The 20486-nt window shown below is 43.5% G+C and overlaps 1 protein-coding gene across 3 annotated transcripts in view; it reads right to left on the bottom strand.

Moving 5' to 3' along the window:
- The window catches only part of GARNL3 (GTPase activating Rap/RanGAP domain like 3), a gene marked incomplete at both ends in the record, with an annotated part of 155540 nt that overhangs the window by 100285 nt on the left and 34769 nt on the right, over positions 1-20486 (bottom strand). For 2 of the 3 annotated variants that reach the window (XM_079706783.1, XM_079706782.1), the window contains one exon: positions 10017-10086. In XM_079706783.1, the coding sequence (XP_079562909.1) occupies positions 10017-10086 (70 nt within the window). Of the gene's footprint in view, positions 1-10016; positions 10087-15915; positions 15970-20486 lie in introns of all 3 variants that reach the window. The other variant, XM_079706781.1, reaches the window with a different exon arrangement.

Here is a 20486-nt window from a genome sequence, read left to right on the forward strand (position 1 = left end):
GAGACACACTTGAGAATTTTACCTCCAGAGTATACAAGAGACCACAATCAAGGTAGAAAACTAGGTTTGCTGTGAAGAATTAACCAATAAACAATATGTTAACAGTTTGTAGCTGTGGGCACACAAAATATAAACCGTTGTACATTGATCAAAATTTGAAAGTATTTTAATAGTCCAGCAGAGTACTATATCCCACCAGCTGAAGACCACTGGAGTCACAGAACAAAGACCCCAGGGTTCCAGCAGCAGGTGTAGGAGCCAGAGGTCATGAGCTGAGCTGAGGGCACCGCGGCAGCAGAGAGGGTCACCCCCAGGAGGACGTGGGGCCGCACAGGAACGGGAGACTTGTGCGGCCACGAGGAACCCAGCGTGAGCTACCCAGGCCCGTGCTACCCAGGAGGGCATGGAGCGTCTGCAGTCCTAGTTGTGAAACTAGAGAGCACGCTGGTGCCAAGTATCATTGAAATGGCTGTTTCCAGGGTTGATTTTGCCTGGAAAAGTTGGAGGACTTGTCTGGTATTCTGATTACAGTGTGTGTTTAGCTAGTTGATTTGGAAGACTTTTGGACCCCAATTATCCAGACCATTAACACAGGGCTCAGTGCTCAAGGTGGTCACCAAACGGCTGGGCAGGTGATGCTAATTCTCCCCAGGTGTTGTTGATCCTAGGAAAATAGTTCATGAAAGCACTAATCAAAAAGTAGGGTAAGGGGCCTCCCTGGTGGCGCAGTGGTTGAGAGTCCGCTTGCCGATGCAGGGGATACGGGTTCGTGCCCCGGTCTGGGAGGATCCCATATGCCGCGGAGCGGCTGGGCCCGTGAGCCATGGCTGCTGAGCCTGTGCGTCCGGAGCCTGTGCTCCGCAACGGGAGAGGCCACAACAGTGAGAGGCCCGCATACCACCAAAAAAAAAAAAAAAAAAAAAAAAAAGTAGGGTAGGGAGGAGACAAGGGTCAAAACCATTCTATAAACTAAGCTACCATCAATGGGGGACAGAGGATATGCTGTTAAGGGCTAGAAGCTGAATACAGATTTTTTTTTTTAATTTATGCTCTACCTTATTTTTTATTTTATTTTTTTTGTGGTACGCAGGCCTCTCACTGTTGTGGCTTCTCCCATTGCGAAGCACAGGCTCCAGACGCGGAGGCTCAGTGGCCATGGCTCACGGACCCAGCTGCTCCGCAGCATGTGGGATCCTCCCGGACCGGGGCACGAACCCGTGTCCCCTGCATCGGCAGGCGGACTCTCAACCACTGCGCCACCAGGGAAGCCCCTACCTTATTTTTTAGAAGAGATTTAAAGCAGCTTACTGAAATGTATCTCACTCAAAGGAGAAAATTAGATACAGAAGAAATTCAGAACAAGGGAAAATTAGGTGTGGATAAATAACCTGAAAACAAGAGAATAAGTTTAGGCTGCATGTTATAAAGTCCTTTAAGGCTGTTAGAAGCAAGCCATAAATAGGGTCCTGAGCTTCCTAGAGGCCAATGCAAAGAGGAAAAAACCCAGCCAGCCATTTAGAGGATTCCTACTGCCTATAAGGATAACAACAAAGCTGCTTTTTGGTCCCGGGAAAATTTTTCTCATAGGCCCTCTTAAAGGAGACACTGTGTCACAGACTGAGAAAAATCCTCAAGACCTTCCTGCAAGAGACGCACTGTCCAGATCCATATGGCTCCTTCCTGCTCTGTCCATCAGTGCAAGTTAAAGGCGTAACACCAAGGCACAGATCAAGAAAAGCCAGACTAAGAGGGGCCAAGAAAGGCAGGCCAAGTGTCTGCAGCTACCTTATGGTTGGGCCTAATCCAGAAATTAAATTTAAACCATTTATGGCATGGACATCTCTTAGGTAATTCTTTATGAACATTCTTCTTAAAATCAAGCTTTTGTTAAGATTTGGACCTAAGAGAGTTCGAAATTATGTATTTGAGCTAAAACCTCAAGCAGAGCTACTCTATGCTGTTGATTAAGGCCAGAGATGTTTGCTCTAACAATCAATCCAATTGCCTTAGGAAACAGCCTATAAGTGGCAGGGCTATGACAGCACAGGCTCGTAGACTGAGAGATTAAGCACAGGGGCTCTTGGAGTCAGACAGACCTGGGCTTAAGTGTCGCCTCTACACTCACTAGCCGTGGGATCTCTCTGAGATCGTCTGATAAACGGGAACCCATTGAATGTCCACAAATGTCTTCTGAGCATCCACAGTGTGTGGTGCAATCAAATAACATCTACTGCCTATAGTTGTTTGGGAGGATTAAATAGGTAAATGCGTCTAAAGTATTTAGCTCAGTCACTGGTACATAGTAAGCATTCAGTAAACAGCAAAACTAATAATAATAATAAAATAATAATCATAATAAAAGATTTCTGGTTCCATTCTCATGCATAAATAATTATCTGAGTAAGGTCTTAAAGTTCTACATTACTGAAAATGGTTGCAATAATTTTAGCCTGGAAAATGTTCCATGTCGGCATTACTGATCATCCACAAAGGCATCAAAAATATTAAAAAGAGCACCAGAGTTTTTAACCACGTTAACTCACTGACAACTCCAGATGAATGTTACACCTTGCAGTGCCTACATGAGTCAACCAGCTATCAAAGCCTTGAATATAAGCCAGTTAAATATCAGAGAACATCTGCCAAAATTATGATTCTAGTTGTAGAATGTAGAAGTCTTGATGTTTTGATGTTCCTAAGGGAAATATGCTGGTACCTTCACTCATCTCTCAATTTAGTGATACTACATAGAATATAATTCTCCCACAAAATGCCTCTGAAAACAAAAAGCATACTCAACCCTGTAGAGTATTAGGGATGCTGGGCAGGCAGCTAGCTAAATCACTCATTAGCCAAGAGTCGTGTTTCTGCACAATAGTCCCACAGGCATAATTCAAGTTTGTGCCTGAGCAAAAATACAAATTGCTACATATCAGACTTCAAAAATCTTCACATAGTCAAAACCTCAAATGTTAAAATCTGCAGATGCCAACCAAGCTCATGATAAACCCCTCTTTTGGTTGTGCTCAGTACAGCCAGACGTCCTTTGAGGCCACCCTGAGCTCATAACAACAAACCCATGCTACCCTCACAGAGTCGCATTTATATGTGTCTCTCTGACATACCAGGGGAACATGCAGCTGATCCAAATGCAGGCTTGAGTCATTAGGGTACAAGTTTTAAAAGGAATGGACAATATACCACCCTGTTTTATCCAGACTTGAAATTACCTGCAGATTGTGGCTTCCCCAGAAGTATCCAGATGTGGGGTTATATGAGGATCAGTGGCTGGGCTGGGCAGGGGAGAGGTCCATATGGCGCCCATACCATTTATCATTTGTAACACATCAGTTTCTTACCCATTGAGTCAAAGGCCAAGGAAAGATCAGTAAAAACTACAAACAATCTTATTCTGACAGATTTCGATATAAAGTAAAGAAGAATGGTCGATGGGGTAATAGCTGTGCCTTGCTTAGAATGCTGCCACGACAGACCAGACTTTCAATTCATCAGGAAGAAAAATGGCATATGTTTCAGATGGAATGCACTGCAAGCTGATGAGTCTATACTGGGGAGGGGGGAATCAGAGAAGCTCGTTTTTCCTTCTTTATTTTATTTTATTTATTTTATTTATTTATTTATTTTTTTGCGGTACGCAGGCCTCTCACTGCTGTGGCCTCTCCCGTGGCAGAGCACAGGCTCTGGACGCGCAGGCCCAGCGGCCATGGCCCACGGGCCCAGCCGCTCCGCGGCATGTGGGATCTTCCCGGACCGGGGCACGAACCCGTGTCCCCTCCATCGGCAGGCGGACTCTCAACCACTGCGCCACCAGGCAAGCCCCCATCTTTATTTTTGACAGGTTAGGTTACTCTCTAATTCCAACCAAATTGAACCATTCATTCATTCAATTAATATTTACTAAGTTACTAATGCTAAGCATTGTGGTTGGTATGAGGGACACAGTGGTAAATAAAGAGCCATGATTCCTATTTTTAGAGAGTTTATAATCCATATCATTGTTTATGGGAGTAAAAAAAGTGTCAGAGATAGTCCACTGGAAGAGGATGACATTTTAGCCAGGTGCTTATAGTTTGAGCTTTTAAATCATCTACTATAAGAGGAAATATTGCAGACACATGTGAGGCCTCCTTCCCAGCTCATGCTCTTTGAAACTGATTTTTCTCTATATCCTTTTCAGAGAGAATCTGCCCTATCCACAAACTTTGCTGAGGATGTGGGTCTAGGAGGCCACATTTATACCACATGATCCCACTACCCTGAACTCAACTGTTTGAATCAAGGATAGATACCCGAACCCAAGAAATTAGGGTCCAAGAATGAACCCTTCACCCTATGACTATGAGGGGCGAAAGGGCTGCAAGACCAGGGGATTGGGGGACTAGAAATCAATTTAGTAATAAGAAACAGTGAATGAGAACTTTGTATGTGCCAGGGCCTTGCCAGGGCCTAGAAATCCAACAATGAACAAGGCAGACATGGTTCCCACCCTCACCTCTAGTGGATGAGAGAGTAGTTAGTAAACAAGTAAATATCAATTGTGGGAATTCCATGGTGGTCCAGTGGTTAAGACTCCGCTCTTCCAATGCAGGGGGCCCAGGTTCGATCCCTGGTCAGGGAACTAGATCCCGCATGCAGCAACTAAAGATCCTGCACGCCGCAACTAAAAAAAATCCCACATGCCGCAGCGAAGATCCTGCATGGCACAACTGAGACCCGGTACAGCCAAATAAGTATTAAAAAAAAATCAATTGTGATAAACACCATTAAGAAAATAAAGAGGATGCTGAGTTAGAGAACAGCTGGAAGAGAGAATAGTAAGTGCAAAGGACAGGGAGGAACTCAAATTGTTCTAGAGACCAAAATCAGGCCACTGAAGCATGGTGAGTAGCATGAGAGACGGTGGGAGAGGAAGGCAGAACAGGGATCACGCAGGATCTTGTAGGGCTTTGTAAAAGGTCTGGGCTTGCAGTGCAATGGGTCACAGAAGGGATTTAAGAAAGAAAAGACATTGTGTTGTCAACATTTAAAAACATCACTCTGGCATAAAGACAGACATATAAACCAATGAAACAGAAGAGAAATCCTAGAAATTAACCCTGTATACATGATCAATTGATTTTCGACAAGGATGCCAAGACCATTAAATGGGAAAAGGACAGTCCTTTCAACAAATAATGCTGGGAAAACTGAACATCCACATGCAAAAGAATGAAGTTGGACCCTTACCTTATACCATATACAAAAATTAACTCAAAGTGGATCAAAGACATAAATGTAAAAGCTACAACTATAAAACTCTTAGAAGAAAACATAGGGGGAAATCTTCATGACACTGGATTTGGCAATGATTTCTTGGATACAAACACCAAAAGCACAGGCCACAAGAGAAAAAACTAGATAAACTGGACTTCATGAAAATTTTAAAACTTTTGTGCATCAAAGGGCATTGTCAACAGAATAAAAGTACAACCCACATAATAGGTGAAAATATTTGCAAATCATATATATCTGATAAAGGATTAATATCCAGACTATATTAAGAACTCCTAAAACTCAACAACAACAAAACAAACAACCCAATTTAAAAATGGGCAAAGGACTTGAATATCATTTCTCCAAAGAAGATATACAAATGGCCAATAAGCACATGAAAAGATGCTCAACATTATTAATCATTAGTGAAAGGCAAATCAAAACAACAATGAGATACTACTTCATACCTGTTAGGATGGTTATTAAAAAAAAAAAAAAGGAAAATAACAAGTGTTGGTGAGAACGTGGAGGAACTGAAGCCCTGGAGCACTGCTGTGGGAATGATGTAAAATGGTGCAGCCACTTTGAGACTAGTTTGAGAGTGCCTCAAAAAGTTAAAAATAGAATCACCATAAGATCCAGCAATTCCACTCCTAGTTAATATACCCAAAAGAATTAAAAGCAGGGACTTAAGCACATACTTGTATAACAATGTTCACAGTAACATTATCCACAATAGCTAAAAAGTAGAAACAACCCAAGCATCCATCAATAGGTGAATAAACAAAATGCGGTATATACACATGATGAGACATTATTCAGCCATAAAAAGGAATGAAATTCTGATACATGCTACAACATGGATGAACCTTGAAAATATTATGCCAAGTGAAATAAATCATACACAAAAGGACAAAAATTGTATAATTCCACTTACATGTATATGTAGAATAGGCAAATTCAGAGACAGAAGATAGAACAGAGGTTGCGAGGGGTTGGGGAGCGGGGGGAATCATTGTTTAATGGGTACGGTATCTACCTGGGATGATGAAAAATGTTCTGAAAGTGGATAGTGGTGATGGTTGCATAACCCCGTGGATGTACATAATGGCCCTGAATTGTACACTTAAAAATGGTAAATTTTATGTTGTGTATATTTTACCATGATAAAAAGAAGTATTAAAAAAAAACCACCGCTGCTGGGAAAAAAATGGACTGGAGAGAGGCAACTGTGCTTTCGGGGAAGCTGGCGTGCAGAGAGGAGATTGGTATCAACACGCAGAGAAGAGTGAAGCTGAGAAATCACAGGGACTGGAGAGAAATGAGAATAGCTGCTTGATGGCTTCCCAGTCACATGGGGCCCAGCTGTGCTTCCTGCACTGCATTCTGGGGAGATTCACCCACACCCTTTCCATGCATTACTTTATACCTGAGCTGGACCCAGTGGATCTCCGTTCTTTGCGAGGAAACCATCCCTGATTAAGGCAGGGAACACAGCTGGGGGCAGCCAAGACACACATGGCCTGGAGACTCAAAGTTTGAGGCCATTGGTTTCTAAAGCTAGACTATCCCCAGCTCTAGGAGAGCAGAACAACTGGTTTTTTCCTTCTCCCGCAGTGCCTGGCACCGTGCCTGCCCCATGGCGCGAAACTTCAACACACAGCTGTTGAATCAGGGCTGAGAAACTCTCCTGTGAGTCAGTAGAGATCTGAGCTCCACAGTCTCTCACCAAATGTATACCCAGTTGAAACCTAGGAACCAAGCCCCTGCATCTGCCCTCACTGCTGATTTGAATGGCCGATATCCTTCTTCACAAGGACTTCTACCTAATTTGCTGAAGGTCAGAAGAAGTTTATGCTAAAATTTCAATTTTACAGAATCCTAAGGACCTCTCTACAAAGTCTGAGTTCCAGGACGCCCAAGATCGATTGGGTTCCCAACAATATTCGTCAAACCAGGTGTAAGAAAAATTAAACTCGCTTTCTCATGAACTTAGGATGCATAAAATGGTTTTTAATTTAATAATACTCTGCCGTTCATAGGTGAGAGAAAATGTCTCCTCCCTTAACACACTGGAGTCTGAATTTCAAGAGATCCTCAGATGGCACAACTTGAACTTGCTCATTGCATCTTTCCCAACCATTGCAGCCTCTAGCGCATGTCATTTCTAACGTGGGAAAACTAGAAACAACCTGATTTTACAAAAGGAGGGAAACTGTTCCACAGATAATTGTTTATCACCTTGTTGGGCTATCATGCACCGATTAAAATGGTAACTTCAAAGACTACATAACAAGAAGATAGTTACAAAATACAGTTAAATGAAAAAAGAGGAATGTGAAAGTAAATGTATAATTTGATTACAGCCATGTAGAAATGGCTTTGGAGCTATAAAAATTGGAAGGTACCAAAGGAGATGAAAATACTTTCTGCAAGATGGTGAAATTACACATGGAATTTTAAAATGTATTTAAAAGTTACTTTATAATATTTAAAAAGTTATAAACACACACACACACACACACACACACACACACAGTCATGGCTCTAGAGTAAAAACCTGAACAGATGGATTGAAGAACTTTTGCTCAGTGAGCTGCCTCATCAGGCTGGGGATAACTGATGCCTAGTCTAGGATTCAGTAAGGCAGGGTTTCTTCAAGGGTGGTCCTGGCACCAGCGGCATCAACATCATCTGGGAGCTTGTTAGAAGTGCAAAATCTGGTTTAACCCCAACCTACTGAACTTGAAACTCTGGGGGTGGGATCCAGCAATTTGTTTTAATAAACTCTCCAGGTGATTCTGATGCCTGTTCAAGCTTGAAACTGCTGCTCTGAAGTACGTTCCCAGTCTGATATTCTGCGATTTCCACAAGTCTATAAAGGGTCCATCCTACACACCTACGTTGTCTCCCCCAGACACCACTCTCAATGTTTACAGAGCTCCATACTCATTAGATCACGTTCAAGTCTTTACCTAAGAGTCAAGGTCCTACTTTTGCTACCAAATTTCATCTTTGCTGTTATAGCTAGTTAACAGGGACTGTGCTTATGTGCATCATCTCATTTAATCCTCCTGACAACCCTATAAGGTAGATAATATTAATAAACCCCATTTCATAGATGAGAAAACTGAGGCTCAAAGAAGTTCTAGATCATACAACTAGTAAATGATGAAACAAGAATGACTTCAGAGCACAAGCTCTTAGGCACCCCTGGGGTTCAGAGATGTTTACAAAGATAATAAGTGATGGAACTGGTATGTGAACGCAGGCCTGTCTGAGTCCAAAGCCTAGCTGTTGTGTAACCACTACGCTCTGCTGCCCCACCCTCTCTGCTGGGCAGGACCATTTGCTTGCTGCCCTTCGAATCATCACTGCCAAGAATCTTGCTGTGTGCAAATATCTACTGTCTGTCTTCCTTGCCACCAACCCACATCCCACAGCCCCCGTAAGGCCTTCCAGGCTGCTTCCCTGAGATGCCTGGCTAGAATGGGTCGCTCCCTCCTTCTCCCAACCCCCACCAGGCCCTATCTGTGTGCTTCTCATAATATTTACCAATTCCCACTCTGAATTATAGTTATACACATGCTCTTTCAGGAGAGGCGGTGGTCTGAGTTGGCGTGGTGTCACCAGTGACTCACACAGAACAGGCATTGATTGAATCAACCAGTGCATCTTTTACGTGACTAAATTCATTCTTTAGATATATTATGTATATCTTATCTGCCCAGCTGGAGGACAGTAAGTGCCTTAAGAACAAGGACCAAATCTTTTACTTAATGCATATTTTCAGGAATATACCTGGGGCAGGTACACAGTCAAACCTGTAATATATGCTTGAATTCAAGTAGAATGCTACTGGCACATGATTCTGGCATAATTTTTTTTTTACTTTTTAAACCCTGCAAGACTGCAGCTTATATTAATTGGGGATAACTGGGTACTATACAAATGGATCCCATCAACTCAGTTTTTGTAAATAGATAGAAATAATAAATTTAATGTTTTAATAACCAAGAGAATCTTATGAGCACATTTTCCTGAAAATTTATTCAAATTTCCATGCAATTTGTTCTTTTCTTGTGGGAAAAGAACTCATAATTCTGTCTTTTAAAAAATTGAGGCTATGATATGCCTTCATTATGCCTCTTTTAAAATGAAAGCATACAATTAAAAAAAATCATAACACAATCCCCAATTTCTCTCATTAAGGGAAATATGGATATTTTCATTCCAGATATCTATTACCTATCACAGTCATTTATCTAGCCCAACACATATACTTTTAACAGGAAAAAAAAGAGCTCATAAATATTCTAACTCCTATCACGTACCCAGAGAGCAAAGGGACAGAAAAATCAGAATATGTATTACAATAATATTTAAACCTCAAAAACTAGATTTAGAAACTTTTAGGAACAAGATAACATAAAAACAAATGCTACCTTTCTTAATTCATAAATGATTTTATTTAATTATATAACACCATTAACAGAGAAAAATACCAAGCCACATGTTTTAACACACTGAAAGACACAGATTAAAAGTACGTAACAGTAAAAACACACAGATAAAGATGATCAAATTATTATAGCCTTTCAGTAGTCATTCATTCCCATCCAGTCCTTATACTATACTCACATGGTCTAACAGTAAATATACAACAAAAGATCTGAAGAGCTTGGCGATCCTCTCTAAATCAAAATCAATGTTCTACCACTGAACAGACAGTGTAAACTTACCAGCTCCACAGATCCATAATGTTTCCTACTGAAATCCCCACGTCTACAGCCTAGGTCTTCCGAGACAGAGCTGGAACAAAAATGCTTCATCAGTATTATACATAGCGATCTGGCCACAAACCTTCTGCAAAAATCCACTACCATTTGCAAAAAGGGCTGCTATGGAACAGGCTTGCCCAGCTCCTCACTGCAGGGGAGCCTCCTTGCAACAGACACAGTCCTCAGCAGCCATTGCAGAGCCGGGCGTTCATGGAGCCCTCAGTAAGAAGAAAAACACCCGAGTCATCCCTGGAAGTATAGGCAATGATTGAATTAAATATTTAGTCATTTGGAATCGACTGACATCTCCCAGGCTACTGGTGGTTTATAATTTCATTTTGTATAACCAACGAGGACAGAAACCCTGCAGTAAACTTGAGGCAAGGGACAAAGCTTGCAATTATCTTTCGTTTAAGAGAGGCTCTTTGTCCCAAATATTCAGCATAAAAATAACCAGCATTATGGGATGCTATACAGGAGACATAAACTTTATAGGAGGAAAAAAACCCCTTCAAAATCCTGGTAGGCCCCACGCCCTCCCCTTTAATTTATGACAACATGACAATATGGAAAAAGACTAGGACTAACAGAAAAATGTAAAATTCCAACTTCCAAGTATATTTAGTTTTTCTTACATGGCAGTAGCTAATACTTTCCTACCCCCTCCCCTCAGAAAAGGCTTAAATCCGATAAGAAAAATCACATGCGTTGTTGAGGAAGAGTAATTAAAACAAGGGCAAAATTGTTACTGCATTTGCATCTTGAATGCATAGTTACACACTCAAAAGACACATCTTATTGAATAGTTGGCATATATAGGACCTCAAGCAGTACTCATGAAACCACTGGAGATCCACAAATACAAACAGTTTTAATAAGTTGGTTCTAATATGTCATGCAAATACTCTAATAAAACAGAAAATAAAATTCCCCAGAAATTACGTGTTTAATATATCCCAAATATTTGGGATCTAACATGCAAAGAAAGGTGCATTTAGTACCTTTTCATCCTTCCTTAAAAGGTAGGCTACATTTTCTAAATTACAGCCCTGTTGGCACGTTCAGAAAGAGACTGACTCGGATGTTTCACGTCCACAGAACTGACTCTCTGCCAGGTCACTATTCGATAGGCTCCAAGAAGGACAGCAAGAGAGAAATGAGATTAGAGAGTCTAATGGTATTCCGCGTCCTCCATTTCACAGGGATGGCTGAGTTCATCGTATAGGAGAGATTTAACCTTTTGTAGTCCTCACTGCCTTAGCTGAAACCATGTGACAAATTAATGAATGCAGCTTGGAAGGGTGTCCTAGATATTTACCCAGGCTACCTTCCTGCTTCTAGTGACATGATTTTCTACTGAAAAATCTCTGAAAGAGATGTAAAAACTTCCTTCCGTGGCCTGCTGCACTATTAGCTATGTTCTCTATGCCCATTTTCTTAGCCCTTTTTGAAAACGCTCCTGGAGAATACTGCCATTGCCTTACATAATAGTTTCAAGATCCTTCCCCGGCGCCCTGAGTTACCGAGAGGGAGTGGACTCCAGGGAGGGAGGTGTCCACGGGCTTGGACAGAGGTCGGGCACGGAGCCGATGCTCAATGGCTGTTGACTGAGCGCTGTCTGCCCAGACCTCAGCCCACCTCATCAGTTAAGCCAGGCCCATGATGCAGTCACCAACCGCAGCAGCAGCGGCTTCTAACCCAAATGGCCAACAATATGAAAAAAGCAAGGATGCCGGGCTCTGGGTCCCTCCCTGTGCCGTCCTCAGCACCACAGAGGGGGGTCCAAGACACAGTGCCAGCTCCCTAACTTTGCCAACAGCCAGAAACAAACACAAAAAAGGTGACGACCCTACATCCTGGAGCAACCACCTCCTTAGAAGCCTCATAGAGGGAAAACAATGTCCTAGGAAAACAACCAAGAGAGATAAACAGAACATCAGCTATCGGCTGCCCTTTTCCCCTCTAATTACATTTCATCCGATGCACTGCAGAGACAGCGCTTGCTAATGGTGGCTGGCAGGCTGAACTATACAGGATGCATTTCTAGGGCAGCAGGAGGCACTCAAACCAACCATGTTAAAAAACCCACCCCACTCCCCTCCTCTGTCCCCAGGCTCTCTGGACCCTTGGCACCCAGCAGCACAAGGGTTGTGTTTAGGGGGATCACCCCAAGCTCCAAGGGGAGTTTTTGTTCTCCTCCAGGTCCCCAGAGTCTGGCCCACTGCTGAGCACAGGGTGGACATGCAGTAAACGTTTGTTGCGTTTGTGAAGATATTTGCACATCTTTCAGATCTCACTAGCTGCTGCCTGATAACGCCCCTCGTGAGCACCAAGGCAGGCCACCTGTTGACCTTCTTCCCGATAAGCCCCCGGACGGTACTCCATCAGTCCAGACAGTCCTGGCCCAAGAGGCAGATATGCCTACGTGCACACCAAAACCTATTTCCTGTTCCCCTGGGGCTTGTCGCTAGACTACATTTCCTAGCCCCTCTTGCAGTGACTGTGACCATATGACTGATTTCTGGCCAAGAGAATACAGACCAAAGTGATGTGCCTGTGGGATCCCATGGGAAGCGCCTGCCCTCCTGCCCTGTGGCCAGCAGGGTGGAGAGGACCATAAGGGCCCAGAGGAAGGCAGAGCTTCAAGAAGGAAAAAACCAAGTGGAAGGTCATACCTTTAAGAACATCTGTATTAGAATATGCTGTGAGCAAGAAATAAACAGTTAGTTGTGTTAATCATGTAGAGTTTGGGTTTACCTGTGAAAGCCGCTGTGCTACCTGAACTAGACAGAAGTCGGTATCTTGCAGTGGGGTGTTACTACCATGACAACAACCTAAAATATGTGGCACAGGCTTCACAGGCAGGCAGCAGCCAGGGAGGAAATGCATCTCAGAGGCTGGAGAGACAGAGATCTAGGTTGTAGAGTAGCAAACTGGTGATAAAACTTGCACCTACAGTAACTGAGGAGGTAGACCTGTGTCTTCTGAGCCTGCAGCTCTAAGGAACGTGGCTCAACAGGTCACAGTGAACCTGTGGGCTGGCTCCTACTGGCTGAACTTAGCAAGGTTTTTTCAAGGAAGAGATGAGCCCGGGCTAGAACTGGATGGATTTCAAACAAAGACAGAAGGGACTAGAGAGAGTCTCGAGACCAAGGGCCTCACAAGCTTGAGAAATCACTGTTTCTGGACCCCAAACAATAAGAATTCTGGCCAGTGAAATGTGGGTAGAAATGATGGGTACCTCTTCCAGACGATGCCCATACAAATTTCCCATGAATAATCCTTGCTCTCTTTCCTCATCCGCTGGCTGTGAGGATGGCTGTGAGGACCAAGAGGGGTGAAGCCGCACCATGAAGGAGTCCTGGTCCCTAAATGACCACACAGAATATCCTAAGTAGGCACACCCTCACTGGACTGTGAGATGAGAAAGAACTTTTATTGCTTGAAGCCACTAAGACTCAAGGTTTATCTGTTACAACAGGTGGTTTTAATTTCATGGGTACAGCTCTCTGTAGGTAACAGAAAGTAGTGTAAGAATAAGCCCCACAAAAAAAGGGGTTGTCAGAGGGCTGGTGGGCCAGGATGACTATCAGGGTCAGCAAGCTCTGGCCTCTCACTGCCTGTTTTTGAATACTAAGTTTTATTGGGATACAGCCACGCCCTTTGGTGATAGGCTGTCTGTGGCTGCTTTTGTGTTTCTATGGCAGGGTCGAGGAGTTGTAACAGAGACCTGTAGGGCCTGCAAAACCCAAACTATTTACTCTCTGGCCCTTTATAGAAAGATTGCCCAATCCCTGCCCTAGAGCCTCACCAATCCCTTTTGCTGGTTTCAGGCCTACCCATAAGCTGTGATTAGCATGCCAATGAAAATAGCAGTGTTTATTAGAGTCCAGCGGAATCCCTGGGGGTGTGTGGGGGGGAGCTTTCTAAAAATGCAGATTCCCTGGCCTTATTCCCAGAGGTTGTGATTCAGCCTGACTGCGATTTTAATAAGCAGTGGTGGGAATTCTGATGCAGGGGGTTCACAGACAATGTTTTGAAAAATACTGTTCTCCCAGATGACTCTGGAATCCCTGGGAAACCTGTTAGCCATTCTGCGGCACTTTTATAAGGAAGGACAAGGCCTTGATCAAGTTTTCCATGAATGGGAGGAGGTGTCATATAGTCCCTAAGGGCAAGTGCTTCAGTCACAGATGTGGGTTCTTAACCTCCCTGGGCATTAGTTCCCACATGTATAAAATGTGGTTGATAGTATCACCTACTTAATAGGGTTATAAAGAATACACTAAAAAGAGCAGGTAAAAATTTATTCTAAGCATAATGTCTATTACATGAAAACTACTCAATAAATGCTAGCTATTATTATCGCTCTTTTTATTAGTATGAATTCTTCTCCGGTTGTTAGAGAGAGCCCTGGGAAGGGGCGTGCAGCATACATGATTACCAACTTTTTAAAGAATTTTTAAAGAAGATGCCTTTTTTTTTTTTTTAAACATCTTTATTGGAGTATAATTGCTTTACAATGCAGACATAGAGAATGGACTTGAGGACATGGGGAGGGGGAAGGGTAAGCTGGGACAAAGTGAGAGAGTGGCATGGACTTATATATACTACCAAATGTAAGATGCCTTTTTTTCCCCTGTGGTGGAAAGGGAGACCTGGGGCCAAGCAGCCTCCTAGGGCGGGGCTAAGGGCAGCATCACAGCTCAGCACGACATCCTCTCCCAAAAGTGTTGGCAGTGCGACCTCACCTAGAAAATACTTGGGACCCAAGAGCATGTCACCAGAACAAGGCAGGTGCAAAAAAGAATCAGAGGGTTCAAGTTCCTCACAGGGACTATGGTCTAGGCTCTAAATAGAAACTCTTTCTGTTTTAGTAAATTAATGTGAGAGGATGCTGGATCACGCTTTGCGAGCATGCACAGAGCTGAGGACCATCATGTTAAATCTCTAAAGAAGGCCTGGGATGAGAGCAAAGATTTCCAGCTCCACACAGAGGCTAGAAAAATTACCATTATGTAAGTCAGGGACCTGGAAAGCAGGACAACTCCCTCCAAAGAGTTCAAGTTATGGAAACTGAAAAAGGGGAAAAAAAGGAAGCTGAAACTCAGCAATACAGGTCCTTACTCAAGTGGCCCAGAGATTAGTGACTGACCCTAACAACTGCCAGACCCCACTATTCCAGGCCTCAGTCAACTCCAGCCCTGCTGGAAGAGTTAAAGCCAATGGAAGACCGGTATTCTTCCTGGATCAGCAGAGAGAATTTGTGAAAAGCAACAGGCTTACCAACAGCAGAGCTCCATGTCAGGAGCGCCAGGACAACACCTCCGCCCCCTTGATAAGCAGTTTGTAATAGACAGATGGATGGGATCCCCCTATTTGAGGGACAGAGAAGCTGAAAAATGTGCCAGACTACAGATTTAGGCTTGGAAGTAGCCCCGGGCCTCCTAACAACAGGTACGAGAATAGCTTATTGCACATAAGGGAGCAGTTGTCTCTCCTTCTGAAGATAAGTGACACAAAAAAGCAGAGCTGCAATTATACATTAACTTCTAATGATGAAATGGAAGAATCCTGTCCCCTTTTGAAGAGATTTCAGACACTAGGAAGTAGGAAGTAAGCAAGAGGATTTCTAGAGTGTAAGAGTCCCAGGAAATCTGAGCCCCTGGATTCTGGCTCCAGACAGCATCTTGTTCCCCAACTGTGCTTCTGGGGTCACAGTACCAGGTGCTTCTGTACCAGGATCTTAAGTTTACCATCCCTTAGCAAGTTCCACCAACCATAAGGTGGTCAGACATGCCTGGATTTGAATGTCAGCTCCATGGCACTCTAGCTCTGTGGCCCCAGGCAAGTTACTTATCCTCTCTGAGCTTGTTTCCTCATCTGTAACATGGGCTTAAAATAACATCTGTCTCTGTGGGAGGATTAAAAGATATCATAGGTGCTTAGCACAACACCTGACACATAAATAAATGTTGGTTATTCTAACTGTCAGGGACCTTACCGACCTCAGTCATGACCATGTCCCATGTGTCTCAGAATGCCTGGCTCATAGCAGGCTGCTCCATGAATATTTGTTGAATTAATGAGTCATGAATTAATGATAACCTCTGCTGGCCTTTGCTCTACTTGAACGCAGGTGGGTTTCTGCCCCCTTTTCTCCTTTCCCTCCTCCACCCCCCATCTGCCGTTAGATATTCTGACATATCTTTGGGTATATGTGACGTTACCTCCCACCATTAGTCAGTCATCTTTCTCATTTTAATCCTCACTTCTGTAACATTCTAGAATGCATTCCTCCTACAGTATTTATGTGTCTACTAAGTTTCTGGACAAAGAGAGGTGTCCCTGGAACTTACCAGGTTCTCTGCTATTACTAAAGTCTTGTGGTAACTCATTGCAAGGCTCCTTTCAATAATCATCTGTACCAGTGCCCTTGGAATTCTATCTCTAAATAAAAAACAGCAACCATACCAAACTTTGGCGAAGACATGGAGCAACTGGACCACTTATAGACTGTGGGTGGGGACTTCCCCGGTGGTGCAGTGGTTAAGAATCCGCCTGCCAATGCAGGGGACACGGGTTCAAGCCCTGGTCCGGGAAGATCCCACATGCCGCAGAGCAACTAAGCCTGTGCGCCACAACTACTGAGCCTGTGCTCTAGAGCCCATGAGCCACAACTACTGAGCCCATGCACCACAACTACTGAAGCCCGCGCGCCCAGAGCCCATGCTCTGAAACAAGAGAAGTCACAGCAATGAGAAGCATGTGCACCACAACGAAGAGTAGCCCCCGCTCGCCACAACTAGAGAAAGCCTGCGTGCAGCAACAAAGACCCAATACAGCCAAAAATAAAAATAAAATAAATAAATTTATTTAAAATATATATATATATATATATATATATATATATATATATATATATATATAGACTGTGGGTGGGAATGTACAAGGTAAGCCAAGACTCTTTGGAAACCAGCTGGCAGTTTCTTATAAAATTAAATATGCAGTTACCATATGACCCAGCACTTGCACTCTTGGGCATTTATCCCAGAGAAATGAAAAAATATATTCACAAATACCTATACACAAATGTTCATAGCAGCTTTATTCATAATAGCCCCAAGCTAGAAAAAGCCTAGAAATCTTTGGAAGGGTGAATGGATAAACAAACTGTGGTGCATGCCCACCACGGAATATCCCTCAGCCAGGAAAAGGAACACACTACTGACAGATACAACAACTTGGATGAATGTCCAGGGAACGGTGCGGAGTGGAAAAGGCCAACCATAAAAGATTACTTACTGTGTGATTCTATTATACAACATTCTTGAAATGACAAAATTATAGAGCGAGGTAGGTGTGGTTATAAAAGGGCAGCATAAGGGACTCTGTGGTGACGGAGCCATGTCTGTGCCTTATCTGTGGTGGTGGAGAAATGAACCTACACACGTGATAAGATTGCATGTGACACTGGGGAAATCTAAGGCCAATGGATCACTGACAATTTCCTGGCTGTGACTGATGCTTTACTATAGTTATGCCAGATGTTACCATTGGGGGAAACTGGGTAAAGTGTACCTGGGATCTCTCTGTGTTATTTCTTATAACTGCATATGAATCTATTATGTTCTCAAAATAAAAAGGTTAATTAAAAAAAAACCTGTATCTGAGTTGAAATTCATTCACTCATTCCATAAACAGTTCCTGAGCACCTGTGAGGTCCCAGGTGCTGGGCCAGGTGCTAAACCTGAGACGTGTGCTCCCTGCTGTCATAGCACTTACGGCACGGTGGGAAAATATAAAGGACATCGGACTTCACAGGAACAAAAACTTTGTGCAAGCACATCACACCTGTGTATAGCAAATTTGGTAAACTGTACAACAGCCTCTTTTGTTTCCTTCTTGAGTAGCATATGCCATCTCGGGATATGAGAGGCCTGTCACTCTGCTCAGTTCAAGACCCGCCATCCAGAAACCTGGGAGCTGCTACCTAGAAAACGATTCCTGCAAAGTGTAATGTCCACACATCTGCTCCCTCCCTCCCCAATCTTTAGCAACCTTGGCTTCTCCTTTCCTATAACGTCAAGACTAAAGGGATTTCTAGCTCAGAGTACAATTTGGTTTGGGAAACAATGCTCCACAGGATACCTGCAAGTGCATGACCACAAAGTGTTAAACAGAAACGTATTTAAGGAAAAAAAATCAGCAGACAACATATGTTGCCGCATACCTCCCTGGATCACCTGTCGATTTAACTTCTTTGGAGAAATCCCTCCAAAGTGTGCCTTCCCAAGTTCTCAAAGCTTCTCTCCTGAGATTCCCAGACTGCCCCCAACTGTACCCAGACCCTGAAGGGAGGCATGCTGTCCAGAGTGGGCACTTGCAAACAGTCCTGTGGGCAGCGAGAATCCTAGAGAACACCAAGGTCATTCCGACACTCACTACTCAGAGTGGTCCTTTTCCCTGAGCTGGTTAGAAATGCAGACCCTCAGGCCCCATCCCAGACCTAATGAGACAGAATCAGCATTTTAACAAGATCCCCTGAGGATTCAAATGCACACTGAACTTTGAGAAGCACTGACTCTGGTTCTCAAAACCTAGCTATACGTAAGAAGCACCTGGATTTCTTCTCTAATTTGTCTTATTTCTTCAAGATGCAGAAAAATAGAGAATAATATAATGAACATTATAGATACAGTTGAAACCCCTGTGTACCTCTCCTTGATCTCATTTTCATCTCTCTCTCCCTTGAAACAATCACTAAATAATTTGGTTCGCACTCCCTGCTTGCTTTTTATATTTGTACTATGTAGTCATAAACCATATGCAGTACTGTTTAGCATGATCTTAAATTTTACACAAATGTACACCATACCGTGACTATCTCCCTGCAGCTAGCTTCTTTGAACAATTGGCACTTGAGATTTGTACACATTGATACCTGTATCACTCACGGTGCTCTGTAGTCTCCTGCTGTATCACTACCCCACTGATTCTCCATTCCCCCATGGTTGGACATTTCCTCAGTGATCATCTCCCATATTTAGCCAGCTTAGTCCTTCATCTCACGGGTCCTCACTATTTGATACCCAGATCCCTACAATAGCCTGGTCAGTCTTTCTGCCACCTCAGCATAGGATCTTAGGGTAGAAGAGACTTCCAGAGATGTCCAGAGACTTCCAGGTCCAGAGACTTAAGGGTCATTTGGTGTCCAGTCTGGTATCTGTGATAGTGTATTCTCTACCAGGTACTTGAAATATAGCCAGCAAGTCTCTACTTACACACTATTAGTGATAAAGAAACAGTATGCCCCAGGGCATTCCATTCTTCCTGTCAAACAGTTTTTTCTACATTGAACTGAAATCCATCACACTTTACTTTCCACCAGCTGGTCCTCCATCTTCACCCTTTCACTTCTTCTTAATTTCCGTACCATCACTTCCACACCCCCGGCCAGCTGTCCTGTCTGGCCTGCTCGCCCTGTCTCAGCACTCCCGCCACCATGCCCTTCTTCATTGCCTTCAACGTGCTGAGCATCTTCTCATCCTAGGACCTGGAATGAGCCCTCCAAACTCCTTCTTCTTCCTGACCCCACCTCCACCCCCAGATTAGAAATTACAAAGAGGGTATTGGATTAACATCTGCCTCCCCTACTAAAATATAAGCTTCACAGTGGCAGGTTCTCTGTTGGTTTTGTTCAATGAAAAATCCTTAGCTTGTAACATAATACCTGGTACAGAGTTAGCTCTTAGTGGGGTTTTATTTAATAATGAGTGAATGAATGAATGAATGAAAGCAAGCCAGCCAACTCTCTGGGGCCACATAAAACAGGATCGCCTCTATAGGAAAGCCCTTCAAACGTCTGAGGAGAGCCACCACGTCCCCTAGGGTTTTTCTTCTTTACTGGGGGGCCAGCAGTGACACAGGAGGGTGAGGCCAGCCATACTAGATAGGTACCTAGAGAAGGGGCAGGGCAAACACAGGGACCCCTTCATAACTTTCTCTAGGATCAGACCTGGAGAGACACCCCCAGCTGCTCACAAGTCCACTGTCAGCTGCTGCTGGAAGTGAACTGCATTACACAGCATATTCATGAAATTTGTCTTTGAGTCAGACATGAAAATACTGTAAATGTTGCATCAGGTTAATCTCAAAAAATTCACTTCAGAGGTTAACACAATGCCAGTAATATGAGCAAACAAAGAAAATGCTGTGGGGGCCATCACAATGAACACATTGTGACATCATTCACCAGCCATTAGCTCATGATGAGGCTGGCATTCCCTATATCTAGAGATTGGCATTTTTCAATAAATAGGCAATACAATTAAGTGCAATGGATCAACACTGTAACATTAAAAAGTGAATCAGGGCTTCCCTGGTGGTGCAGTGGTTGAGAGTCCGCCTGCCGATGCAGGGGACGTGGGT

This window comes from Hyperoodon ampullatus (genome assembly GCF_949752795.1).
Source record: "Hyperoodon ampullatus genome assembly, chromosome: 6".
NCBI classification, from domain to species: domain Eukaryota; kingdom Metazoa; phylum Chordata; class Mammalia; order Artiodactyla; family Ziphiidae; genus Hyperoodon; species Hyperoodon ampullatus.